This window comes from Numida meleagris, chromosome 3 (assembly GCF_002078875.1).
Source record: "Numida meleagris isolate 19003 breed g44 Domestic line chromosome 3, NumMel1.0, whole genome shotgun sequence".
Lineage (NCBI taxonomy): Eukaryota > Metazoa > Chordata > Aves > Galliformes > Numididae > Numida > Numida meleagris.
The window spans coordinates 37,765,896-37,791,299 of NC_034411.1; the positions used below are offsets into that span (position 1 = coordinate 37,765,896).

The following is a 25,404-nucleotide window of genomic DNA, read 5'->3' on the forward strand; positions in this document are numbered from 1 at the left end:
GCGGCCGCCGCTCCCCGCCCCGCACAGCGCACGCGCCCGTTACCCGGCGGGTCCGCGCCTACGCGCGCCATGCTGCCGCCACGACGCGGCCCCCCGGGCGAGCGCGAGCGGCGGGACCGCCGCGCCACCCGCTGACGCGCGAGCCCCGCCCCGAGCGGGGCGGCCGCTGCAGCCGTTAGCGCGGCCGTTAGCCGTAGCACGCGCTCGCAGCCTGTCGCTTTTCAGGGGTCAGGCAGCGGTCTGTCTCGGGAGTGAGGCAACGCCCGCTGCCGTTGCAGCAGACGGACTAAAAGCCAGCCCGAGGGATTGGCTTGCTTTCTTCTGAACTCGGGGCCGGATGGGGAAAACGTGTCTCTCTCTGCCATCCAGCTCTCCTAATAAGTGCCGACATCAGGGCTGAGCAGCCGGCCTGCCCCCTGCCGGGGTAAGCTGGGAAAAGCATCTCTAGATCGTGGCAAGAACGCGTGTGTCGCATTTAACGACCTCCGCAGCACTGAGGAAGGAAGCAAACCTGTCTTGCACGACAAGAAATCTGCCTTACGTCTTGTGAATGACTGGCATGTGAATCCGGAAACAAATCGGTACTAAATGAGCGACTTAAGGCACGGTTTGCTTTCCCAGCCTCTACCCAGCCAGTTATTCTGTCACAGAAGGCTATCAGAATGGCTAAGCATGATTACCCCTTGGTGAAACCACGTTGACTGCCCTGGTAACCTTGTCCTCCATATGCTGGCCTCCAGGACAAGCTGTTCCATCACCTTTCCTTGGACAGAGGTGAGGCTGACAAGTATATAGTTTCCTGGTTTCCTCTTTGCCCTTTTTGAAGATTGGAGTGACACTGGACTTATTCCAGACCTCACCCACCCCTCCCATTTTCTATGACCTCTCAAAGACAATGGAGAGTAGCTTAGCAATAGCATCTGCCAGTTCCCTCCGCACTCTTAGGTTCATCCCATCAGGGCCCATAGATTTGTGAGAGTTAAGTTTGCTCGCATCATTTCTAACCCAGGCCTCCTCCATCAAGGGAATGTCTTCCTTCTTCTGGATTTCCTCCCTGGTCTCCAGAGTCTGGGGGTTCCAGAGGGCTGATCTCAGAAGTGAAGACTGAAGCAAGGACAGAGTATTGCTGCATGTGCCATACTTACAACAAGCCCTTCATTTTCACTAGAAATTTTTAAGGGAACTCTGTTAAGAGCCGTTACTGTAGATGAATCCTACAGGCTAAATATTTACTCTCAAATGTTGTTTTAAGAAAAAAAAAAAACAGAAAGTGTTAGCCCTTTGAGTCCAGTGTGATCTAGAGACTTGCAGTCAACTCTCACTTCAGTCAATGGTGATGCAAGTACATATAGAAATGTAGCTTTTTCATTAAATAGTATTATGTCTAATTCAGCTTCATAAGAAATACAGTCGAGCCTACAAATCAACTGGAGAGAGTAGTCAAACTTGCACTATAGAGACCATGCTGGAGCTTTGAATGAAGACATCACAACAGAGAGGAGCTGGCCTCTGGGCAAATTATTCCAGTGATCAGCCCAAACTCTCCCTGTGAAAATGTTCCCATGAAATTCCCGTGAAAGTTGCTTACAGTCTGGAAACCCATATATTTTAAAAGCATAACAAGAGAGGTGGAATAATGTGCAAGAGTCGATTACTCCTAGAGACTGGTTAATTTTACCACTTTCACACAGAATTTCCACATATTGTAGAGATAAGCAGCACTTTAAGCACCATTCAGTCAGGTGATTTCAGGGTGGTATATTTCCTTGTTTGACTTTCTAAAATTGCCAGCCTTTTTGTCATGCCGTACAACACTATGGGACTTTTCTCTGGCAGCAGTTCAGGCTAGAAACCTCAGTCTCCACCATTGTTTTGTGGCAACAGATCTTTGCACCACAGATCAGCACGTCCTCGCGTGTGCTGATGCAGTTGTTTGTGTAACTGCTGCAAAGTAGGTCAATGGAAAAAAAAAAAAAAAAAAGCTGAAAGTTTGAAGGTGCTTCTGAAAAGGATCATTTCACATAATCCCATTTACTCCGCAGTCTCACAACCAGTTTGAGCCAGTTTGACAGTGCACCGCTGTGAAAAGACAGTCCTAAATTCTACCCTGCACCATCCATGTGTTTCCATGCCGTCCCCGTGCAGGTTCTAGCCGTCACAGGGCACTTCCTTAAAGGTCAGTTTTCAGTGAGAACGGTTCTCCAATCCGATTTGTCCGCATCTGTACAGTCTCCAGAGCCAGTAAAGGGCAATGTCAGGAAGAGAAAGCAGCAGCACCTCACTCAGATTCTGCTTAATCTGTATGCTTCATGGACAACTGAGTGAGCGCAACCAAGGCAAGATACTCTCCAGAGGCTCAGGGGAAGAGCACTGAGTGGCTGAGGGCAGTGATTATCAAAGCAGATCATCCAAGAAGGGAGCAGCTAGAAGGAACATTGCCTTTAACATGATTTGTGGTGCTTACTGGAAGGTTTGGGGTCCTTTATCGCGACTTATTTTCAGTGATTACTGTGCTCAGCAGTGCTAAGAATCATGTGTGTGTTGCTGTCCTGACGCTGCTGCAGGGTTTGTTTGCAGGAAACCTTCAAGAACTTGCAGCGAGAATGCCCTTACACTTGAAAAGTGCTTTTCCTTTGTCTTTTGGAGTGCTGTTGTCATTTTGCTAAATTAGACTGTCAAAATACTTTTCCCTTTCTGGCATATCGAATAACACCAGGAGCAGTTTAGAATTGCTAGAGCAATGGAGGAAAGGAAAGTAGAACATAAAGGTGCCATCATCTGGGAAAATCTTGCATCCTACTCTAGCACATGCTTTCGGAGGGTGCTAGGAGTCCTGTGGGTGGTCAAATTAAACTTTAATTCGGCATCGTTCATGGAATTTATTTAGTATTTAGTGGTAACCAGTACTGTGGTCTCGGAAGCTGCTTGTTCCCCAAATATGACATAACAAATGCAGTGGCCATTAAATATTCTGAGTTTCATTTTGCAAGAGTAGCAAAAAATAAACGTGACACTAAACGTTTGTTTTGTTAAAATGCTTAGGTTCTCAAATACTTTATCTGAAGTCAGTTCTGCACCAAAGCCCTAGTTTACCTGATTTTTTGGGATGAACTGTCAGCATATAAATAAAAGCAAGCGTATGTCCTCCACAAATAAAGGTAGTGTACTCTTGTCAAAGGAAGGTGGGAACAACTCCTTTGGATAGTCTGTAGAACTGATGATGTTTTCTAGCTATTTCATGTGGGGAAAACGTTGTATTATGGTTGCAAAGAGTCGTGATGCAAAGCTGTATTCCTTTATGCAGTTTCGCCAAAACTGCTTCCTGTGTCAGCTTGAGACCAACAGCAGAAACAAACGTAATGCTGCTGGGTTAGCGCTGTTTAAACATCTGTTGCACACACAGTGTCATGCATGCAAACATCTGTCATCATGCTAAGCATTCTGCTTTCTGAAGATGGTAGGAAGTAATACTTCAGTGCAGCTAACATTGCAACAGGATTTAACTCTGAATCAAAATAGATATCCTTAGCTAAGTAAATACATACATCTTCAAGTCAGATCATGTTTCGGTATTTCAAGTATATTTTGAGGTATTTTTAAGTGACTTCTTTCCCCACCTCCTGCACACAGCTAAACACTGATCTTTTAAAAACAGAGGGCATTTCAAGCAAAGCAGTCTTTGTATTTTGACATCTGGTTCAGCAGTTATTCTAATTAGCTATGTTTTCAAATTGCACACTCGTGTATGTAGGATCAAACACTGACTTTTAGGATGCTCTTTTAGCATTTGACTATGTGTTTTAGATACCTGTATAGAATTCATTACCAAACAATGCATTTCGTTCCTGCATTTACCTGCCTTTATTCCTACAGCGAAAGACCCGATGGGCTATTCACATAAATAAAGAACAGTGGGATTATTCTTGTCAACAAGTCACACTTCACAGGATTATATCCAAGTGAAGCATTCAAACATGCAGAATTCTGAGAGAAAAAGCAGATTTGTCTGGTTTCAGAACACAGCTTTTGGCACTCTGTTCTGTAGTTACTTAAGACTTGTACTATTTTATTGCAGCTGGATTTGTGCCCTACTTGGGATGGCAACATTACGACAGAGTCATTTTTTTATTTCCAGAATTTCTGATGTGCTTGTTTCCACTCAATAATTAATTTTCTAGGCCTCATCACTTACAGAGTGTTTAGAGACCCAAATACAAATGATTTGTTGTGTTTAGTTTAAATTATTAACATTTTCTATTGCAGTATCAAAATATTACCAGAAGCCAAAAGAAAGCTGATGGCTTCAAGATTAGTTTTGTGCAAACTCCAGTTAAACCTATTAAAGCCTATTAAAGCTATACAGTTTAGAGGAATATTGACAAATTTACTTACCACAGAACAGATTTTGAACCTCACTATTTTGAGAAAAACTCCAAGTCTCCATCACTGACCATATTAACTCAAAGTTTCCATCACTTAAGATATTAAAGTAAATTGAATATAATGTTTTACATTTCTTTTTAGAATCTGAGTTGATAAAAAAGTGTATAAACACCTAAAAATGCTGAAATGCAAGCATGAAGAGGATTGAGAATTCAATAGGGGGTGTAGTTTTACAGTTTATCGGTACTGCTGCACAAGGCTGTGTTGACTGCTTTTAGTTTGTTACAGGTTTCATATGATTATAAAATATTGTAGCAGTCTTTAGGCATCCACATCAAATCAACAGAAGAAAGAGGAAGAAGCAGGCTTGCTAGCTGCCCTAAGACAGCATGGAAAATGAGGAAGAGGGCCAGTGTGTACTTCAGGTCACATGCAGACGGACATGTGCCCCAAGGAATACCTGGTGAACACTGAGCTCAAAGAGTTAGAAGGCATTTTGCTGTGGAGCAGGAGGCAAGCAGGAGCAGTAACCTCACAGGCAAGGACACAGTTCTGCAGTACCTGAATGAAAATAGCAGGTCCAGTGATCCTAGGAGGTTCAGCCACTGGTCCAGTGAGCTCTACACTGAAAATCCATAGTCATGAGATGAGGCCAAGGTCAAGCCAGAAAGTCTCATAAGCTACACAAGACAGCATATGCACAACATAGCATGAGCAAGGTGTGAGGATTCTCAGGGCAATTGGAGACCACTGGTGTATTTAGGGCCTTAGCCATAAACAGACTTGCTCAGAGGTACAGACACAAGCAATTGAGAGGACTGTCTAAGCACAAGGCTGTAGGTGCTTCTGCTGCCTGTGCACTATAAATGGCACCACACTCAACCTGGCAAGTACATCAGTTTGTGTTGAACACAGCTTGAGATCCATGAAAATCTTCCAGTAAGGAGGACTGTAGGAAGGTCTGGCCACATAGAAAAAACAGAAAACATGAGAAGTACAGACGTAGCTACATAATGCAGCTATGTGTATTCTGCACTGGTGGAGAAAACAAAGCACAACAGAGAACTAAAATTGGACATCTACAGGTTGTACAACATGATTAGCTCTAGGGAGCTTCAAGAACTACTCCCAGCTCTCAGCCAAGGCTCTGTTCCAGTGAGGGCACAACCTCTATTAATATAGTTTTCTTTCATTGAACATCAAACCTCTACAGATTTTCTGAAGGGGCAGAGGGAATCCTTGTGTGTAAAACACCTTGAAAGACCATTGTCCTGCTTTCTCAGACTTGTGCAGACAAACAATCCTGCACGTTATCAACTGTTAGCAAAGCATGTTTATAGGCAATCCTCTTTCCTTTAAAGGACTTTGAAACTGCACAATTCATCAATTTGTTTTAAAGTCTAACTTGCAAGATTTAATCATTTTATCCCCTTGTGAAAACTGCTTATGATCACAGACATAGCCGTGATGTTTGCTTTACCCTTTTTTACAGGAGGCCACAATATCCTCTTTCTTCAAAGTGGTTTGAGGCAATGCTATCCCTTCTCATCTCATGTGTTCAATTCATTCCAGGTAGGAGAATAGAGAGGAGAGCAGGAAGCTCATGAAGTCGGGAGCAAGGAGATAGGTGGCAAGGATTTAAGTCCTAGAACTGAGCTAGAAAACAAGAACGTTTCAGGAACCAGTTCCAGAAATATGAACCATTCTAGAGAACTCCTTTTGCTGGAAATATTAACCATGAATAAATAAAATTGTTTTTAAATCAAAATAGTAAATGAAAGAAATATCTAAGTGGTACAATGGTATGAGCTCGTCAGAAAGGAAAAAATGTTAATGCTGAAAATCTTATAGATCTTGAGATATGAAGAAATACTCACAGGTGCTGTTGATTCTAAATCTCACCCAGGATTGTGAGGAAGCAGAAGCCTTTTGCATCTGAAGGCAGTAACCACAGCATGAACAAGAGACACTGACAGGGACCATTGCTCTAGGGCAAGACCTTCTTTTGTTATTTGATCACTAATATGAATTTACTCATACATTAAAACAGGTGTCAGGGAATGGCCAAGCAAGTGTACTTGGTCACTCTAAGGGCTTAGTATTAACACCCTGTTGTTACTTACAAGAGTCAGGACTTATTCTCTGCTTAGTTTTCAGTGTGGATTTAAATAGCTTCTGTAGCATATCATCTACAGTACTTCCCTTTGACTTGTGTTGGGTGGTTTGTTGTTGTTGTTTTTTGACATCTCTTTTTGTCCTGTAAAACTAAAAGATTTATTTATAGGCTTTTACACTTGTACAGTCTGCAATCTATTAAGCAGTCTAAGATCTCCTGACAAATCCTCAGAAACCTCTATTAGCACTGCTACGTCCCATCTGTTCTTTAGACTGGGAGCAGTCCTTGCATACCGTACGGCTCCTGACCTAATAAGAGTCTTTGCTGATGATTTGAGCTCCTAGGTGCCTTCAGAGGAATACAAGAGAAAGCAGATCTGAGACTGCCCACATTCTCTCTGAGTTTTGTAGCACAAAAAAATATTCTGTATTTCCCTCCCCTTCTGTTTGCACTTCTACATGCACGCAAGCAAGTAGATCAGGGTAAAGCCACTTGGAGGGTAAGAGGAGGGTACCAGCTGGCATGTAGAGTTAATCAGGCTCCATTCTCCTCTCCTCTCTGCTGCAAAGAGCTAAACTACCTACAAGCACCTGGATTTCAGTGCCAGAAAGTGCTGCTAGAGTAGTCTCTGGTTTATGCCTTCATTTTGCACACAGTGCTCTAATGTCTGTCCATGAACAGCCAGCACAGAGGCATACTACCAGTTCAGTCCATCAAGGGATCTAATTTAGAGAGTGCTCCATGTGCAAATGGTAAATCTAAGGATACTATATAAAACCAAAGGGAACAGCACTTTATTGCCTTTGTACAAAACAAGAATAACTGCATTCTGATCAAGTAGAAATAAAGTGTCTCCCGTCAAAATCAGATTCAAGGGAACATTGATATCATTAAACTAGATTTAAGTTAGCATTCCCAGTCAGGAACATGTAAGTTCTAAAGGACAGCTGTTAGATGTGGGAAAAGGCTGTTTTAGAAAGGGGCTGCTGTCTGAAAAAGAAAGGAGTAATCTGTGAAGAGACAGTAAAGCTGCAAGAAGAGATATACCTCTTCAGAAAAGACAAATGATCGGCCTCTGCCAAGGGAAATTCTGTGGAGTAACACTTAAGTTAAATGCCTCCTTTATCAAAAGGGATAATTACTCTCAGCAAGGTGTTGAGATGAGGAGCTATTCCAAAGGGACTTTGACAGAATATTTGTTCCATTATAGCTATCAACTTATCAACTGTCCTCCGCAAATAAGGACAACTGGGCAACCTGTGTGCTTGGCCTGGCTTGAAGAAGCAACATCTTAATGAAAAATCAGCCCAAGTTCTCAGAAAAGGAAGTATTGAAGGGTGATCAAATGGGGTCAGTCACAGATGAATGGTTTTAGTGTTTTTTTCCTGAAAAATATTTACTCCAATTGTTTACTCCAAAATATTTGTACTCCGAATATTTAACTGGGAGAGTTCACAATCTTATTAAGGCTGGGTGGATTATAGAAATGTAGGTAGGTAGTGTCTCAGCAATTTAATGTCCAATGGCATTGTGTCTGTATTCATCATGGTCGCTCAGGCATCCACTGAACACTACTGGTTTTCAGCTAAGTAATCAAGATCGCCAAAGAGTTTATTAATACTCTGACTCAGCTGAGTTTTGTTGTTTTGTTTTGTTTTTTTTTTATCTCGCAGGAGGTAGGATCTCCTCTGTCTTAGACTGCCTGAGGAAAATGAAATTAGAAATTCTGGCAGGCTAAACATAAAGAGGTAATAATTGAAAACAAAAGTTTTGAGGATCAGTTTGCAAAAGAGGAAAGAAAAAAACAGCAAACTTTTTTTTTTTTTTAAACATATCCAGTAGCATGCAGGAGAATTTATGGGAATGGTAGGTCCTAGTGAGAGAAAATAAAGAGCTCTCAGAGATACTGCTACAGCAGAAAGACAAAATAAATCTTTGGCATCAGCGTGCACTGTCCCAGAAGTCCCTGATGCACAAATTACTGGTGGCTGAAAGACTGTTCTGGGCACACATGGCAACATGCTGCCCAGCTTTTACACTCCTCCACTGTGCTTGCTCTCAGCAGCTGTTGGAGCCTGGACAGCAATCTGAACAAGATGTCTGGGACAGCCATTCTATGCTTTCTTGGTTTGGGTTTCTTTTTTATTTGTTTTAATATTAATTTAGTCTGCCTGTATTGATAGTTAAGTCCCAGTCAAGGCAAGACTTGCTGGCAAGCTCTTTGCCTGCACTCTTGATGGCAAATTAGCTAGAACTCTGTGTTTGTGGCCTGCCGCTGGAGTTCTTCTGTATCTGAGCTCCTGACACAAGGAGCCAGTGCTCAGTTTGAAGGCTCAACTTCAGGAAAGCACACGTGAGAACCACTCCTCCTGAAGACAGCACTTGAGAGCATTTTTCATTTAAAGTATTAAAAGGTATCTTGAAGGGGAGAAAGTTTGCATGAACTGGGGCCAAACAGAACCAAGTTTTGAAACAGAACAAAGAGGAGTAAGCAGATGAAGGATGGACAGGTGTTAAAATAGCCTCAGGACATTTATCTAATAGATTTGATTTACAAGTAATGAAAGCCACACTGATAATCAAATTTGTGCAGTACAGTATTAAAAATGCTAATGAAATTTCCAAAAACTTAGCACATTGGCAGAAGAATTTCTTCTATATTTTAGAGTATGAAGACCTAGTCAAGATCACATATGGAAAATGGGTTTGTCAGTTAATGTAGTTTTCTTACATTGTCTCAATATTTGCTGTGTGGACATAAGTATTTGTTGGAATAATAAATTACTTTTAGTGAAAGCATATGGCTCAGAACCACAATCACTTTAAGATAATACAAATACAGGCTGCTGTTGGAAGGGATAATCTCCCCTTCTTAGTACACTAGATATATATTCCCAGCCAGCACTGGAACCAGAACAGAACTGTTCTGTTTATAAATAAAAGGGATCATGGAAAAAGTGGAGATCGGCTTGTCCTTTGTGGAGGCAGCCCACACCTTGGCTTAAAATCGGAAAGTAATCAAACACTTTAAAAAAAAAAAAGAGAGTCTGCAAAATAAAATCCAGCTTAGAACAATCAGTGTCTCTATACTAAAATATTTGGTCTGAAACAATATCAGATAAATTGCCCTCTGAAGCAGAAAGTTGATTCACAAGAAAATGTGTGCACAGGCTCTTTAGACTTGGGGAAGCATTACCTCTTATCTAACTAATATTCCCTCATCAAAATGTTACTGAAGCTGTTTTTAAAAGCATGCACACCAAAAATACTGACACTGCTATCAATGTTGGAGGCATGTGCCTAAAGCTCTTCATATATTAGCTCTATTCATATATTAGCAACTATCAAACAATTACTTCCTTACAGAATTGCTCTGAACCACAAGCCATTTAATTCAAAAAAGAAAGCTGTGCTTACCTTCCAAAACAGGCTGTTAACATGAATTATTTCTCTTCTTCATTGAGACCACCTTTTTATGGGATAAAAGTGCATAGCCTCTTCCAAGAAACAGAGAACGTGTTTCTGATGTAAACACAAGCCACTAGAAGTGGCTCTGATCCAAACCTTTTGTGCCCAGTAGGTAAGAAATAAAATATATAGGATATAAATGCGGAATTAACATTTTAGGCAAGTATGGATGGGTAATTAATCCCTTCAGCTGTCTGCCTTGGTTTAGTTTGCTCTGCTTTAGCAACTAGAAACCTGATTTGGGAATGGAAAAAGTCTTTTTCTCAAGGTGCTGAGAACATTTCTCATCTGCTTTGATCTGAAGAACATGTAGTTAAAGGACAAGTTTGGAAGTCTCTTCATACTATCAATAGTAGGGAGGTTATCACAATTAGACTACCATCAGTAATAATTAGCAGACAGAGAGCATGAATGGCACCCAGTAGGAGTGTCAGATATAAAAAGCCATTGTGCCAATTTTTAACATCTTCTTGCCTGTAGAAATGAGATTTTGCTTTTACACAATGTTTGGAAGTTCAATGTTTTATTCTTCTAGTTGCATTAAACCGTGACAATTAGAGATAGACAGATTTATTTTTTAATAGGATCCGGCCTACTCAGAAGTCATATGGCTGGAAACGTCATTGCTCTAAGGCAGAGCTTTCCAAGCTTCGCTTGTACAGGCACTGTCATCACAAAAAGAGAATAATGCTGCACCATGTCAGTAGCAGCAGTGGCAGTAGTAGCTTCTGGCAGCGTGCAAGGCCGCACTTGAATTGGTGGAGTTGTGATTCTAGCCCTGATTTTCACTCTGAAGCCCTCAGCTGGCCTCTGCACACAAGGTGGTGGAGGAAGAGTGACTCGGTCATTGTCTTTCTCTAGGATCTGTTTGGAACTGCTCACACCACAGGCACCTTACCTGCAGAATGCTTGTTTTAGGAGTGAAATCGTACACAGAGTGGTTATTTTTAATGCTTCCCACTCAAAGATATCAAAGCAAGGCCCAATGAAAGCATTATTGTGTACTTACCATCTGCTTTCTTGTGCATGAGGAAAAAGATACACAGAAATGTTAATGCCAGCATTTTCAAAATTATTAGTGCCCAAGTGTCATTGAATCCATCTAAGCTAGGAGTCTAATAAGCTATTGACATGTGTGCTCTAGTGATTTGAGTAGTACCACTGTCCCATTCATTCATAGATCCATGTCACTTCATGAGGCCTTAAGCGTATCTCCAGCACATAGCACTTGTTCATGTGAACACAGTGTATAGAAATGTGTGACTTTTTTTTTGAACTCTTACTTTTAGAAGACAAACTTCCTTTATTTTCCATATATATTCCAAATTCTTAGAGGGAAATACTAGATGATTCCAATGATAGAAGTCTCGTAAGGTTTTGAAAAGCAGACTTTATTTAATAGGCACATCATTGCTTTAATAGCACTGCGCTGCACAGCTTACTTCACCATTTGTAAATGGTTTTGTTTGATTACATTGCATTTCCTTAGTGACAGTAGGATTCAAGTAAAAAAAGTTACTGCTTTTTTTTTTAATCATTTCTCAAGATGGAAAAAAACAGTAGAACAACTAGTGCACAGGAGCATAATACAGACTGAACTGCCCGTGAACCAGCAGAAGTCAAGACAAACTGTAAGTTGAGCACTGAACAGTTAAAGCTGCAAGACAACCACAATACATTTCCTCAGATGGGATTTTGCATTGTGCAGCATGGAGGTGAATGTTGCCCACTAATGCAACAAAGGACTGGCTTTCTTATACCAATAAACAAAGACTGTCCAACACAGACAAGAATGAGGGTTTCAAAACAAAACAACTCACATAAAATTAGGTTCCCTATTATTTCTGATTATAAAAGTTGTACTCTCTCAGCTGTAAAAGTTAAAGGCTTAAAAGAAAAGTACTGCTTACGTAAGTCTAAACCTGCAATTTAATCAGCTTTTCAGGCCTTTTTCACCTATATTACAATTCTTTGTGAGAATATAAAACCATCTTTAGGAGACAAAACATAGCATTCTCAATTGTTTTAGTAATTAAGTAGTTTACTTGTTTGACATATTTCTTCCCTGAAAAACTTCATTTTAACATTTTACTGAATTTCACCTGTAGAAGCACGTAAAATCAGAAAACGTTAGAGGAAAATAACATTGCTCCATGAAAGTAAAAAGCAGGACTTTAACATATTTTTATGAACGTTGTAAAATAAGCATATGTGGCATTGAAACATTCTGAAAAATGGATAAATATTTTGTGATTCTTAACAATCGACAGTTTCAATGTTCTTAGGTCTTGCATTCTATTTTCATAATAGATATTTCCAAAGTTAATATCTTGCATCTTTTTTTTTTCTTTTTTTTTTTTTTAATATATTTTCTGGCATTGTATAGGACGGACAACCTAAAACCAACAATGCAGAAATCTAGCGTGCTGCACACATTAACATACACTAGTTACTTTAATAATAGAACTTTACAATGAAGGTACCTACTGCATTTGTAAAACTCCTTTTTTAATCAGCTTGTCAAACCTTTTGAGAAGCAATCTGGGCAATCAGGTGGGTATTTGTTATGTCTACTATGAATACAGCCAATTATAGAATCAGAGATCGCTCTCTCCATACAGTGCTGATGAAAAAGAGGTGTAATCCAGAGCTCCAGGAACAGAACCTGGGCCCGTGTATTGTGGCATTCTCTTGATGCAGTACTGAGCCTGCTCGGGAGGCAGCTCTCGACGTAACTCATCTGCCAGGATATAAGGCTGTGAGGGGGGGAAATGATGGACAAATTCAGTACATATTCTTCAACGACATCAAATATATTCATTATGTGACTAATAAGCTTGGATGTCCTGCCTTCTTTCCTGAAACCAAATGTTTTCCTTGGCCAACTCTACCTTAATTATGAGTTGAAGGAGACAATCCTACCAACAAACTGATTAGGTCAAAATCCAGTCTCAGGCTAGGTAACTGTGTGTGTTAGCCAGTGAGTACTATGCAGCCATGGATAGCCTGCTGCTAATACAGAAGCTCATCACTGGAGTGCCTCACTGCTGCTTCTTCAGCGACAGGACCGACATGCTTTCAGTTAGACTCTGTTAATTTCAAGAGCCTAATGTATTTATGCTTTATTATTAAAGATGCACTACTGCTCTTAATGGTTTGCACTTATGACATGAAGGATACACTCATACCAACTGCTACCAGAATTGGCATTGTTTAAAATAGCAACATAATGAAAACTGTATTTTCCTAAGACATTGGCATTCATCTTCCACAGGAATTCTGACTGAGAACACATCTGGAATTCAAAATGTGTTCCACAGTAACTGTGCTGAGAACACGTCCTGAATTTAGAATGTGGTCCATAATAACTGAGATCACACAATCAATAGAAACAGCCAGAATGAGAAAATCAATAGAGCGAGCTTGGTCAAATAGATGCTTACTGCTGTGATCTCTCATTTCTCTATAGCACAGGACGGGTTCTCTAGCAGCAGGGGCCCTCACTCCTCCAGAGGCTACGGTGTTGCCACTCAGCAGCAGATCTAGCTGTGGGGAAGAAAGCGCGCCGTATTCAGGATATTCCTCCATGTACCCTGTAACTAGAGGAAGCCTTCTCCTCCTCCTAGGATGGGAGGATGACACATTGCATCACCCACAAAGTCTTGTGTAATCAACTCAGGCTATGTTCCAGAGGGCCAAACTCTGCGCTGAAACATCCAGACATCATGTAATGCAGAATGAGTTCCCTTCTAATGAAGGCTGCTGTGTGGAAATAGGCTTGTTGTACAGTATATCAATTATACCGACAAATTGTTTAAGTGTTGTGTAAGATATCTGATTTTGTCAGCTTTTTGTGATGTGAGAGGATACAGACCAACCCTTGAATTCTGTACACATTTCAGCTAAGAGAGTTGGTTCCAAACAGGAAAAAAGCTAAGTGCTTTCTCTGAACCCTTACAAGCTCAAAAGAAAGCTCTACTATTACTAGTAAAGGCTGAAAGGGAGAGCTATTGAGTCCTTACAGCCAGCAGCTAGATGACTGACCTTATCTGAAGCCAGGATTCTGAAGGAAGCTATCACTTGCTCAGCCGTGTCCGTATCTGCTGTTTCTCTGGTCATGAAGTCAATGAAGGACTGGAAAGTGACGGTTCCTTGCCCATTGGGGTCAACCAGAGACATGATTCTAGCAAACTCAGCTTCACCCTTTCAGAGAATCCAAAACAAGCAAAAAAAAAAGGTCACCGTAAAATCAAACTCTGACAGCCCATACCTCTCATGAACCAATATGGAGCAGTAGCTACAAAGTCACTAAAGCATCTCACTGACTTAAGAACATAAATGTCACAGTCAGTGAAATCTGAGATCTTAAGTGACCACTCCTCTTTTCTAAAATGGCCTTGGTGCTTTTGAAAAAAATATTATTTGTCCCAAATACATAATATTTATCTTCAATTAACTTTCTTCAGCTTCTCCTCTTTCCCATTCTGATTCTTGTTGAACTTGTTTTAACACTACATTTTTCACCGCCTCCTGAAACCAGTAATGTTCCCATTGTAATTAAAGTGGGGGGTACCCCTGGGGGTAGAGAGGCCCTACAGAGAGATCTGGACAGGCTGGATCTCTGGGCTGAAGCCAGCGGGATGAGGTTCAACAAGACCAAGTGCCGGATCCTGCACTTCGGCCGAAACAACCCCAGGCAATGCTACAGGCTTGGGGCAGAGTGGCTGGAAAGTTGTATGGAGGAAACGGACCTAGGGGTATTAGTCGACGCTCGGCTGAGCATGAGCCAGCAGTGTGCCCAGGTGGCCAAGAAGGCCAATGGCATCCTGGCTTGTATCAGAAATAGTGTTGCCAGTAGGAGTAGGGAAGTCATTCTCCCTCTGTACTCAGCCCTAGTGAGGCCCCACCCCGAGTACTGTGTCCAGTTTTGGGCCCCTCACTGCAAAAAAGACATTGAGGCCCTGGAGCGTGTTCAGAGGAGGGCGACGAAGCTGGTGAGGGGTCTGGAGCACAGGCCTTATGAGGAGCGGCTGAGGCAGCTGGGATTGTTCAGTCTGGAGAAGAGGAGGCTCAGGGGAGACCTCATCGCTCTCTGTAACTACCTGAAGGGAGGTTGTAGTGAGCTGGGGGTCAGCCTCTTCTCTCTTGTAACTAGTGACAGGACGAGGGGGAATGGCTTCAAGTTGCGCCAGGGGAGATTTAGGCCGGACATTAGGAAACACTACTTTTCTGAAAGAGTGGTCAGGCGCTGGAATGGGCTGCCCAGGGAGGTGGTGGAGTCACCGTCCCTGGAGGTGTTCAAGAAACATTTAGATACAGCGTTGGGAGACATAGTTTAGTGGGGTTGTTGGTGGTAGGTGGCTGGTTGGACTGGATGATCTTGTAGGTCTTTTCCAACCTAGCTAATTCTATGATTCTATGAAAGTACTTCACAGGGAGGAGGAAAAATATCTCAGGAAGGCACATGCAGACTCACTGAATGAACTGAGAACTAGGAGAAACAATTCTGAAAATGTCATGCCAAATACCGGACAGTTCAACTTACACAGATCTTTAAATTTTAAAATAAATAAATCAAGGAAATCAAATGCAACATCCAAATGTAGTTTGTGAGAATTAAAAGAATTAAAATACATCGAACTCATCCTTCTTCATGCAGACAAAAATTTAAATTTTATAGAGAAGGAATAATAAAATATATTCATTTAGTAACTGTTAATTTCAACTTTGAAATTTTCCTTTTAAATCAAAGAGCAATGCAGCAGTCTAGTATTACATTTAACTTCCTTTTTAACCATTTGAAGGTGGAGAAAAAACAAACAAGGAACTAGTATCTCTAGTGTAAATTGTATTATTAGTATTCTGTCAACCTAAATAAGCTTTAGTGTTGCTGTGGTTAATTTTACAAACTGTAAGAGGAAGCAATTGCCATTGTTTCTTAAAATTCATACCAAATCATAACCCATTGAAATCAAGCAAGCTCTGAAATCATCATGGTCCATCAGTCCATTCTTCCTCTATTGACCAAAATAACATAAGGAATATGGATGGGAAGGTTTGAAGCATCGCGGTCATTTTCAGAGATGATGAGTTTAGACCATTGGTAAATTGGATCCAGTGTATAAACAGTATTCATTGACATTGCCCAAGCAGGTCACCAGAATCATCATCAGTTTTAGAGAAGGAAGAAGTAACTAACATATCACACACAGGAAACAGACATTCCAACAGAAGGAGTAACATTACGAAAAGCCAAGAGAGAGATAAGGGAGAACACAGGAATACATAGAGAACAACAAGAAACGACAAAGAGAAGGACAAGGAGAAAAATTTGTTACTAAACTAGTCAAAATCAGGAGATGCACAAACTGCTTCTCTGATATGCAATGTCTTTTGAAGGTTCTGCAAGGGATAGTGTAGTGAATAGAAGTGTAGTTAAAAACAGTCTGAAAATAATGTATCATTGACTATTTAAAATACTCCACTCTAAGGCTAGGAAAGGTACATGATAAAAGCTGTCTGCTGATATATGAGAAATAAAATACAGGGATTTTCCTTCTTCTGTCTACAGGCTATCAAGACCTGGACTATAGCAAAGAGATGAGCATACTGGCTTAAAGGATGACACTGATAAGACTTAAAAGGAGGTAACTGGAAGACTTTGTACAAACGGGGGTTGCTAATGTTAAAGGAAGTAACACGCACGCAACATTACTGGCTTATAAATTGTATGACAGTAATAAGGTAAATAAATGTCTCCTCTGTTTTGCAGTGTAATATAGTGGTTTAGAAAGAATCATGTCATCCTAAATAAGGAGAGAGCAGTACAGCACTTGTATTGAGTCTGAGGAAAGGAAAATGGACAGAAGCCTGGGTGCAAGAAGCATAGGAGTTCCCATTAGCTGTCTCTTATCAAGTAAAAGAAGCAGCCAGGAAAATCTTTGAAAAAATGCACAGTCAGAGAAATGTGGCTCCAAGGTATGCTGAGCGTTCATCTAACCCAGCTGCCTTCCCAGACACAGGATCTTTTCAAAGCATTGTGCTGCATACATTGGTGTTTAAATCCACAACTGAAAATTATTATATCGACCTATCCGAAAACAGAATAACATCAGTTTCCTCTACCTGCAGGTCATTTCCAACCTGTCCTAGACTGATGAGGCAGGCTTTAAATTCATCAGAATGTAGATTGTCAGATTCATCCTAGCATCCCATAACAGGTCATGCATTTGGAAGGTAAAAGGAAAGAAGGAAAAAATCACAGACCAGGTTAGTTGGTTAGTAAAGAACTTTCTATACTTTTATTAATAAACAGATGTTTATAGAACTTAATGGAAATGTAATGTTAACTTATTGCAATGAATTACCTAAAATGGGTAAAACTTCTGTAGTTTCATGCTTTAGTTTTCTTCTTAGTGGAAGAGGATCTTGACTTCAATTACAATGTTAAAATTGTGCTTCCTCTACAGGTACTTTTTAAACATTTTTGCTTATGAGGCAGTTTTTTTCTGCTGAACTACCATTTGCTCCTTTAATTTTCTATTGCCATACAGTGTCATACAAAACATGTCCTATCTGTGTTAACATACACAATGAAAGAGATGTTCCTAAGCTGAAAAAATACAACCCTTACTGATTTCACAGACTGACTGCTATGTATAAGAGGATGGGTTCGCTTGGTGGATGAATAACTTACTTTTGAATATTTTCATGTAGTTATGCATAACTAAAATCCTAGGAGTTTTAACAAATGCACTATTTACCAAATTAACTGGATTAAGAGGTGTTTTATCAAGTTCATGATGCCGCGCATTTTGGACGTATTGTGTTGCTCCTATACTGACTCCCTCTGCATCAGCCTCCACCAGCTCCATGAAGGAAAGATGAAGAACAATGAGAGAAAAAGCAAAGCTACAAATTTGGAGCTGCATTTAGTTGAAAGCCAAAACCACAACCTTTAAATCTCTATTTTACGGGATAATTCCTGCTGTAAAGCATTCAAAATGGTTTATTTTATCATTCACTGAAAATGTTAATGTAGGTTGACTCAAAACTATCAAAAACCATTCTGAGGGCAAGCTATGGGGGCAAGACACAGTAGAAGCAAAGTCAGCTCATTTTATCTTATTTCTAAAGCCAAAGGAATTTCTGTGTGACTACAAACAATGTGATTTCAAAACTGGAGCTAAGATCCAAATCCTGTCCCTCCTCCTCCTCTACAGGATTTGGTAGGAAAATATTAGCTATTCAAGTGCACTAGGGGAGTGGGGGTGGTCAGTATGTGTGTCAATTGTAGTCATCCAACAGGCAGTGGAGGAGAGCTGATCGTGAAAGGGAGGCTAGCATATCTACCAAAGCAACCAGAAGAGAAGTCAATGTTGTGCTTGAGCTCCCAGCCAGCATTTGGCTTTGGGATTCCCCAGGAGAGAGCTCAAGTAGTCCTGCGATGTGCTATAGGAGGCTTTCACATTCCTGTAATGATTTTTAAAAATCTTTGTCATCTTCAGTATAAAAAAATAACATCTTTGCCTTTGCCATATATCAGCTGCATGGGATACAGTGATATTTTGCAATTAATCATGGATCAAATCCATGTAATGAATTGCTCATTGGGAAATGATTCTTTGCATTGTATACAAACCAACATAAAGCACTGAAATTATTTTTCTAAAGCATTTAAATAATTGACTCATTTATCTTTTCTTGTCAATACAAACTAAAACACTGAAATCTCACCTTGTTTCATTATTAGTCCCCAGAGAACTTTTCCTTCTCCTGTATGAATTATATGTGGCCTTATATAAAAAAGTGGGATTTTAAGTGAAAGTAATATATCTTCCAATATGTGCTTCACTTTCACGAATATTAATTGACCTGCATAAGCTTGATCATGTGGTTCTTTTAATGGGAAGCTGTTGTTTTTCTGTTAGTAAAATAAAGGGTGGCAGGTTCTGCATGCAGAACTCCTACTTAAAATCTGTAGTTTGCACAAAAATCAATAGTACAGTACATCAACAGATATTGCATGCAAAGCAGGTTTTATGCAGGCGTTTTATCTCATCTTACTTAGAATGCACTAAACATCCTGAATCTGAAAAAGGATTCTACATTAAAAGACTTGAAAAATCAGTGACTGACAACATAACTATTTCAATGTCCCAATTTGTCTGCATACCATTATTCAGCTACGCACCATTTTGAACACTTCTAAACTGCTGTGATTTAGACATAGTGTTCCACTTTCTTTTTTCCTCTATGCAAACACATTAAGAGAAGAGAAAAAATATACCAGCATCGCTAAAGATTTATATTTACACCTACAACTAGACTGTGCCCTTAAGCATAGCCTCCAGCAAGGAGTTACCTTGCAGCAACATCCTCAGGAATAACTTCTGGGGCATCAGCCTGCAATTATGTCTGTTGGAAAGAAAAGATCTTGGAGGGCTGCCCCCTTGCCTCGAGGGAGATAGTGTTCTTAAGAACTTGCCTTTGACAAGATCACTTGTAATGGTTTTTATGCTAGCATAGCTGTGCTGGTGGATATACTGAAGGAAACGCAAGCTCCTTCTGCCCTTATATATTCTTCCATGCATGGTGTCCCCTTACTCAGTGTAATTTAGGAGTCAGGGGCATGTAGCCCCAAACAAAATGTTGCAAAATACCAAAGAGCTTTCTTTTAAATATTCAAGATGTAGAAGCCATTTAAAACAATAACTTAGCTGTCTTTCAAAGAGCTAACTACAGAATTAAGCCCCATGATTTATTATAAACTAAAAAAACATACATACATGTTATTTGCTTTCTTTCCTGGAGAGGAAGAAAGGGGTTCCTTCCTCAGATTTATAACCAAAGCAAGTTGTCTTTAGAAGTACTCTATAGAAAATTGTTAGGTTTACGTGTACTAAAATAGATTCTTTAAAATGGAGAAGAGAGCTACTCTGCACATTAGTATTTTGCTGACATCCTCAACACACATTAAGAGTCAAACATTAAGATGTTTCTTAAACTGGAGAAATGCCGCCATACAAGTCAGAGCTATAGCATGCATAAAATGACTCTGTTTTGCTTATGTGTTTAAAGCCTCCTGGTCAAGGACAGCATTAGTTTTTAAAACCTTTTCTGGCTATTCATCATTATGAATTGCAGTCTGATGCTTTCGGTCTATTTTTTAAACTATGTCAGGTATACAGAAATGCTCCTACAAGCAACAGAATTATTACATATACTGCTAAATGATTGATTTTTTTTGTCTTACATGGAGAAGTCAGTACTTTCATGTTAGTGCTTATGTTCATCTTCATTTCTTTGAGGTGATCAAGACCAAAAATAACCCATTCCTGCCCTCTCTATCTAATTTCCAAGTTTAGAGTCTTCATTATTTTGCGTACCCAGAAGTATCCCTGAAGCATCCCAGGTTTCCTTCATTCACTGGCAATAAATTTTCAAGTGTACAATGGAACAAGGAAAATACAAAAATGAAAAACAAGCCTGCTCCCCTCAGACACCTTTGCTCAATGTCTCCTCTAGCCTGTGTAGATCAAGTCATATCTTTAAATTACAGTGCAATTTAATCAGTATAAGCTTTTCTTTTAACAGTGTTTCTGTGGTCTGTCCTTTAAAGAAAGCCTGGCTTGAAGGCTGTGATTTTATATCTATTTTTTTTTTTCCCTTTCTTGAACTTACATTATGCTTCTAAGAATGTAGTTGCTCTACTGTGACGGCACAGAAGTCCTCCTGGATGAATTTCCAATCTCTGAAGGGAGGAACATACTAAATGGAACATATGCAAAGTTGTCCTTCTCTTCATGTGAACCTTCCGGACCTATTTTTAAGGACTTTGGATTACATCTGACATGAGGGCAGGTACGGTGTGCAGCTAAACTTGCAGTTCGGGCCCAGGTTGTTGAGATCATAAAACATACTGGAGAATCTGTCTCCTTGCACTTCTGACTCATCTGTTCAGGCTTCTTGTGACAGAAGCAAGGGCCGAGGGGACACTGCATGAAGCTATGTCTCCTCTTATAATGAGGACAAGGAGGTAGATGTGGGTAGGCAGGAATCTAAGAGCTGAGAAGTACTTCTGTATTGTACTTTATTGTCATGGCCCATCTCCAACCTGACTGTTGCTCTGTAACATAAGCACCTTCTCTGAGGCAATACAGCCCTTCCTAAGACTTTCCTCTATTGTACCCTTTGGTATCTCAAAGTCTTTCTATTTCTGCAAAGCATGAAGATGCCTAATAGGGCTGGTTGCTGAAGGAGTTAGCATCTTCCTTCAGGACCTTCTGAGGTCCTTGGATGCCAAGAGTAGCTCCTCAGTGACTGAACTAGCCTTGCTGCCAGCATGGCAGAGAATTTATCTATTAACTACAAAGATACAGGGATGCTAAAAATGGCTATCTAGTATAACATATTTCAGGATTTAGTCACCTTCCTTCCTTATCTTTAGGAAGCTGTCAAATCTTCATGCAAAGCTTCCCTTAATAGGGTATCTTAAATACTAATGTGTAATTTATCCAGACCTGGTACTCTGTCTGCTTTTAATAGCTCTAATTTCTCAGTCATCTGCTCCAGTGCACTGGGGAAACCATTCAATAAACTACTTCCTGCTACCTCAAGAAAGCTATTTCTGCTTCTGTAACGGTATCTTCTGCTTCCTCAGCCAATACAAAAAAAAATTATCCTGCACTAGAATCACATTAAGATTTTCCATAAGATCTATCCCTGATTCCTGTGTGGCTCGCCTTTTCTATACTTGTGTGTTTCATCAAAAAACAGAGTCATGAGAATTCTGCTTTTCTTCCTAAACACTTAAGAATATTCTAAAAAAATACTTAGCAAATGATGACTGTCAATGTCCAACACACATCAAGTACAGGTATGGGTAACCATTTTGGATAGAGCTGGACAAGCAAGATATTAGTGAAAAGAAAGTGGCATTTTACTACACCCTGAAATAATTTGAAGGAGCTGATTCGTGGTAACAATGCAAGTTAGGGGTTAAGCACAGCCTGGTAACTACAGGAATCTATACTGAAACAAAGACAGCAGCCCAGTGCTGGATTATGGTAATCTTTTTTCAGCATCTGAAATGTGAACTCAGTTTTGAAGGTGGTGTTCTAACTCATGTAAAGATGGTTCTCCAGCTGGGAATATCAGATCCATTCTTTTGCTACTGTTTCCAAAACTAGATTTATTTTTAATACTCTATACATGAGTACCGTATAAATCACAGAATGATTAAGTTAAGTTTCTTCATAAAAGTGTTTTAATTTCTATTTTCTTATTCATCTCTTATTAGATAAATGAAACATATAGACTCTCATTTCCCACTTACAGACAGGAAAATAAAGGATTTTCCTAGGCAACTATCAGTACCCTAGCTACATTCCCCACAAATCTACTTCTAGAGCAACAACTTGTGATTCAGAGAAGTAAACAAAAATATTGTAAACAAGATTACAGCTAAATTTAATGAAGTGGAAACCATGCTGCACTGCCTTAAAGCAAAGGGGTGCATTATTTTCAAAAAAAAAAAGATTATCCAATCCTGTCTGTTACTTGAACAAGTGCTCAACAATACTAGCAGAACTGTAATTTGCATTACATTTAGAGAGATTATGCGTACAACGCTATGATTTCATAAGGCTGTAAATACTTTGTTAATTGATCTTTATTACCATTTTAAAAATAGCCTATTGTTACTGCATTAGCAGATTTTTAAGATTATATATGGAATGGAAAGAGACTTGCTTTTGGGAACAATTAATATTGCTAGATGAGAAAAAGCAGGAGTACTGTACCCTGTCAAAATGATTGAATGATGCTCTGAAGTCATTCATTTGTTCCTGGGTGATACCCTTGGCATCTCTTGTGAGGATCTGAGTCTCAACCTCATTGATAGTTCGAGCAATGGTGGTAAGCAGGAGCTCCCATCCAACACGGATATGCTATGAGAGAGAAAATACTGATTCATTAAAGAATCAAATATATTTTTCTAAAACTATGAAAAGTACAGTCAACAAAAAAACAGCTCTAAATACTTATGTGATTCCTTATCCATACCACTAACTATGCATTATGACTGAGGGTCATTAAAAATAAAAATCATCTGCAGAAAAATATGGAACTGGTTTCTAAATGGGTACTTCTTTACTATAAGTGAGCGATCCCTGAGTTTATTCTGGATCACAAGGCTTGGACTTGAGTGCTGTTATTTTCTGTAATCTCAGTTTAGTTAGAGGCTGTATTCAAACAACACTGTTTCCTGCATTACCAATTTCAGTCATTTTCCAACATTCTGTAAATAATTAATCTCACAAGTCACTTTACAAATATGGAAAGTGTTCTTTAAAACTGAGAAAGAGTCTCCCATGACTGTGTAAAACAGCTGTCCTCCTACACATCAGCAGCACTGGGACCTTCACTGGTAATCTGTAAATTCTCATAGCAAATTAGTGAAGATGGAACATTGCCTTGTCACGGAAAAGAAAAAAAAAGCAAAAAAGAGATCCACTACTGTACTACTGTTCAACTAAAGTAAAACAAGTCAAGTCGCAATGAGCTATATTTTCATTTGAACTTTTTGTTTGCAGGAAATCAGAGAAGAAATCAAGCCAATAGCTCTTACATTCCACTAACAAGAACTTAATTTCTGTTCCACCTTTATCAGACCCAGGAAGGGCTCTTCAAAATATCTTATGCCTTAGTCTTGCACTAGGCCATTCTCATCAGCATGTGTGACAAAAAAATGTGTGACAAAAAAAGTTTTACAATGTTATCAGAAAGTCTGCCAAATCTCATCCTTCATAACAGTGTCTTCAGATGAGGGAAGGCAATTACAGGGCAGAATTGGGCTAAATGAACTAACAAGTAGAAAACAGAGTAAATGCTTACCTCCATTGTATAGTTGGTGTGTTTATTGTCAAACACCAAGGCTTCTTGTATAAGCTGATGATCTCCTTCCAGTTTATCAATGTTGTGTTTATAGTTAATGATATTTTGCTCATATTGCTTCAGCTGATTCATCTGGTCCTCCAAAGGCCCTGTCATTTCAATAGAGCTGCGGGCAATTTCCTGCAAAAAGATACCACCCACCATACAAAATTTTAAGCTTCAGATTTTCTAATCTGACTTGCATTCACAAAAATATGTAATATTTTCAGACTAAGAAGCAAAAGTAATAAAAACTTCATACAGAGATGATAAACTTTACTGTAGAAAACTCATTTCAAAAGAAATGTGACACATTTATTTCTGGAATCAATAGTGAGTTGCCAGTGATCCCAATATTTTTCTATAAAGAGCAGAAGCAAAACAGCTGTTTAGTCATATTTTTTTCAAAGCTATATGTCCTACTAACCATCAAGGGTAACACTTGTACAATGTTACAGTTCTAAGAATGAACTTAACAGGTACTAAATTCTTTGTGATTAAACAACTGGCAAACTATCACGGAGATTGCTGACATCCTGTAGATACAATAAAGATAATAAATGATAAAACACTTTATTCATCAGCTTCTGCATGAGTGTTTGATACTCACTTCCATCTTGGTCTGGATCCATGGCCCAATGACATTGGCCTGAGCAGCAAACTGGCGACGCAGGCGTTCATTGGCGTGCTGGCGGGCTAGTTCTTCCTGCAAGGATTGATCCCTCTGAGGTACCAGCTGCTTCACCTGTTACAGTGAGAAAGCATTAAGTGTGAGTGTTCATGTCTGAATACTTCAAAAACAAGTAGAACAAATAAGCCTACAGTTATTAATTTGTCTTAATAGCCTGAAGATTAATATCAGAACAAGCCAGAAAAATTATCACTGTTCTATTTACCTCTATGCTAACATAAGAAATTGCTACCATGGTCTTGGGCAGCCTGACTAGAGAGACTGAAACTCTCACCTCTGACGGGACTCAAGTTCAAGAGGATTGTTTAACTTGAACTGCTACTACAGCAGATATTTTGCTTTTCTATGGAAGCACAGAAAATGTTCAATCTCTAAGTAATAGTTCCAAGAATAAACAGTGGAAAATATTTCATTCAATCAGAGCCATGAAGATAGGATAACATGAGACGTGCTCTGTCCTTCATGTATCTGAAGGTATCTCATATGCTGCATTCTGAATTTAGTCCTTATTGTTTGGTATTTATAACCCACTAAAATCATGTCTTTGTCCACATAAGTTTAGGTATTTGATAAATTCATATATTCTACAAATTCATTTACCCTTAGCAAATGATCTCTCTTGGTTCCTAAGGAGATAAAGTTTCTCTTTAATCCCTCTCCAGTAATTTTTAAGGTAACAGCCAATTTCAGTTTGACTGGACAGAACATTAATGGTCTCAAAGATGCTAGATTTTTACAACTTTTGTGAAAAGCAGAAACTGGGTAGAAGAGACACATGAACTACTGCTTATACTGAGAAAAAGAATTCAGT

The 25,404-nt window shown here is 39.6% G+C and overlaps 2 protein-coding genes and 1 long non-coding RNA gene across 7 annotated transcripts in view; 1 reads left to right on the top strand and 2 right to left on the bottom strand.

Annotated features, from left to right (window-relative positions):
* The window catches only part of MTR (5-methyltetrahydrofolate-homocysteine methyltransferase), a 48,274-nt gene extending 48,129 nt beyond the window's left edge, over positions 1-145 (bottom strand). Inside the window, exon 1 of one of the 2 annotated variants that reach the window (XM_021390146.1) lies at positions 44-145. In XM_021390146.1, the coding sequence (XP_021245821.1) occupies positions 44-71 (28 nt within the window). In that variant the 5' untranslated portion in view covers positions 72-145. The remainder of the gene's footprint in view (positions 1-43) is intronic. The other variant, XM_021390145.1, reaches the window with a different exon arrangement.
* LOC110395572 lies at positions 146-22,660 on the top strand. Of its 2 annotated transcripts, XR_002436457.1 has the most exons (4): positions 641-774; positions 16,539-16,614; positions 16,740-16,945; positions 17,099-22,660. It is a non-coding gene; the product is annotated as an uncharacterized LOC110395572 (long non-coding RNA). The 2 variants fall into 2 exon arrangements; XR_002436456.1 differs by having other exon boundaries at positions 146-774; positions 16,740-22,660.
* ACTN2 (actinin alpha 2) overlaps positions 5,958-25,404 on the bottom strand; it is a 73,391-nt gene continuing 53,944 nt past the window's right edge. For 2 of the 3 annotated variants that reach the window (XM_021390147.1, XM_021390148.1), the window contains 5 exons: positions 24,513-24,647; positions 23,864-24,043; positions 22,771-22,917; positions 14,012-14,170; positions 5,958-12,723 (listed from right to left, as the gene is read on the bottom strand). In XM_021390147.1, coding sequence (XP_021245822.1) covers positions 12,565-12,723; positions 14,012-14,170; positions 22,771-22,917; positions 23,864-24,043; positions 24,513-24,647 — 780 coding nt within the window. In that variant the 3' untranslated portion in view covers positions 5,958-12,564. Of the gene's footprint in view, positions 12,724-14,011; positions 14,171-17,092; positions 17,171-22,770; positions 22,918-23,863; positions 24,044-24,512; positions 24,648-25,404 lie in introns of all 3 variants that reach the window. The other variant, XM_021390149.1, reaches the window with a different exon arrangement.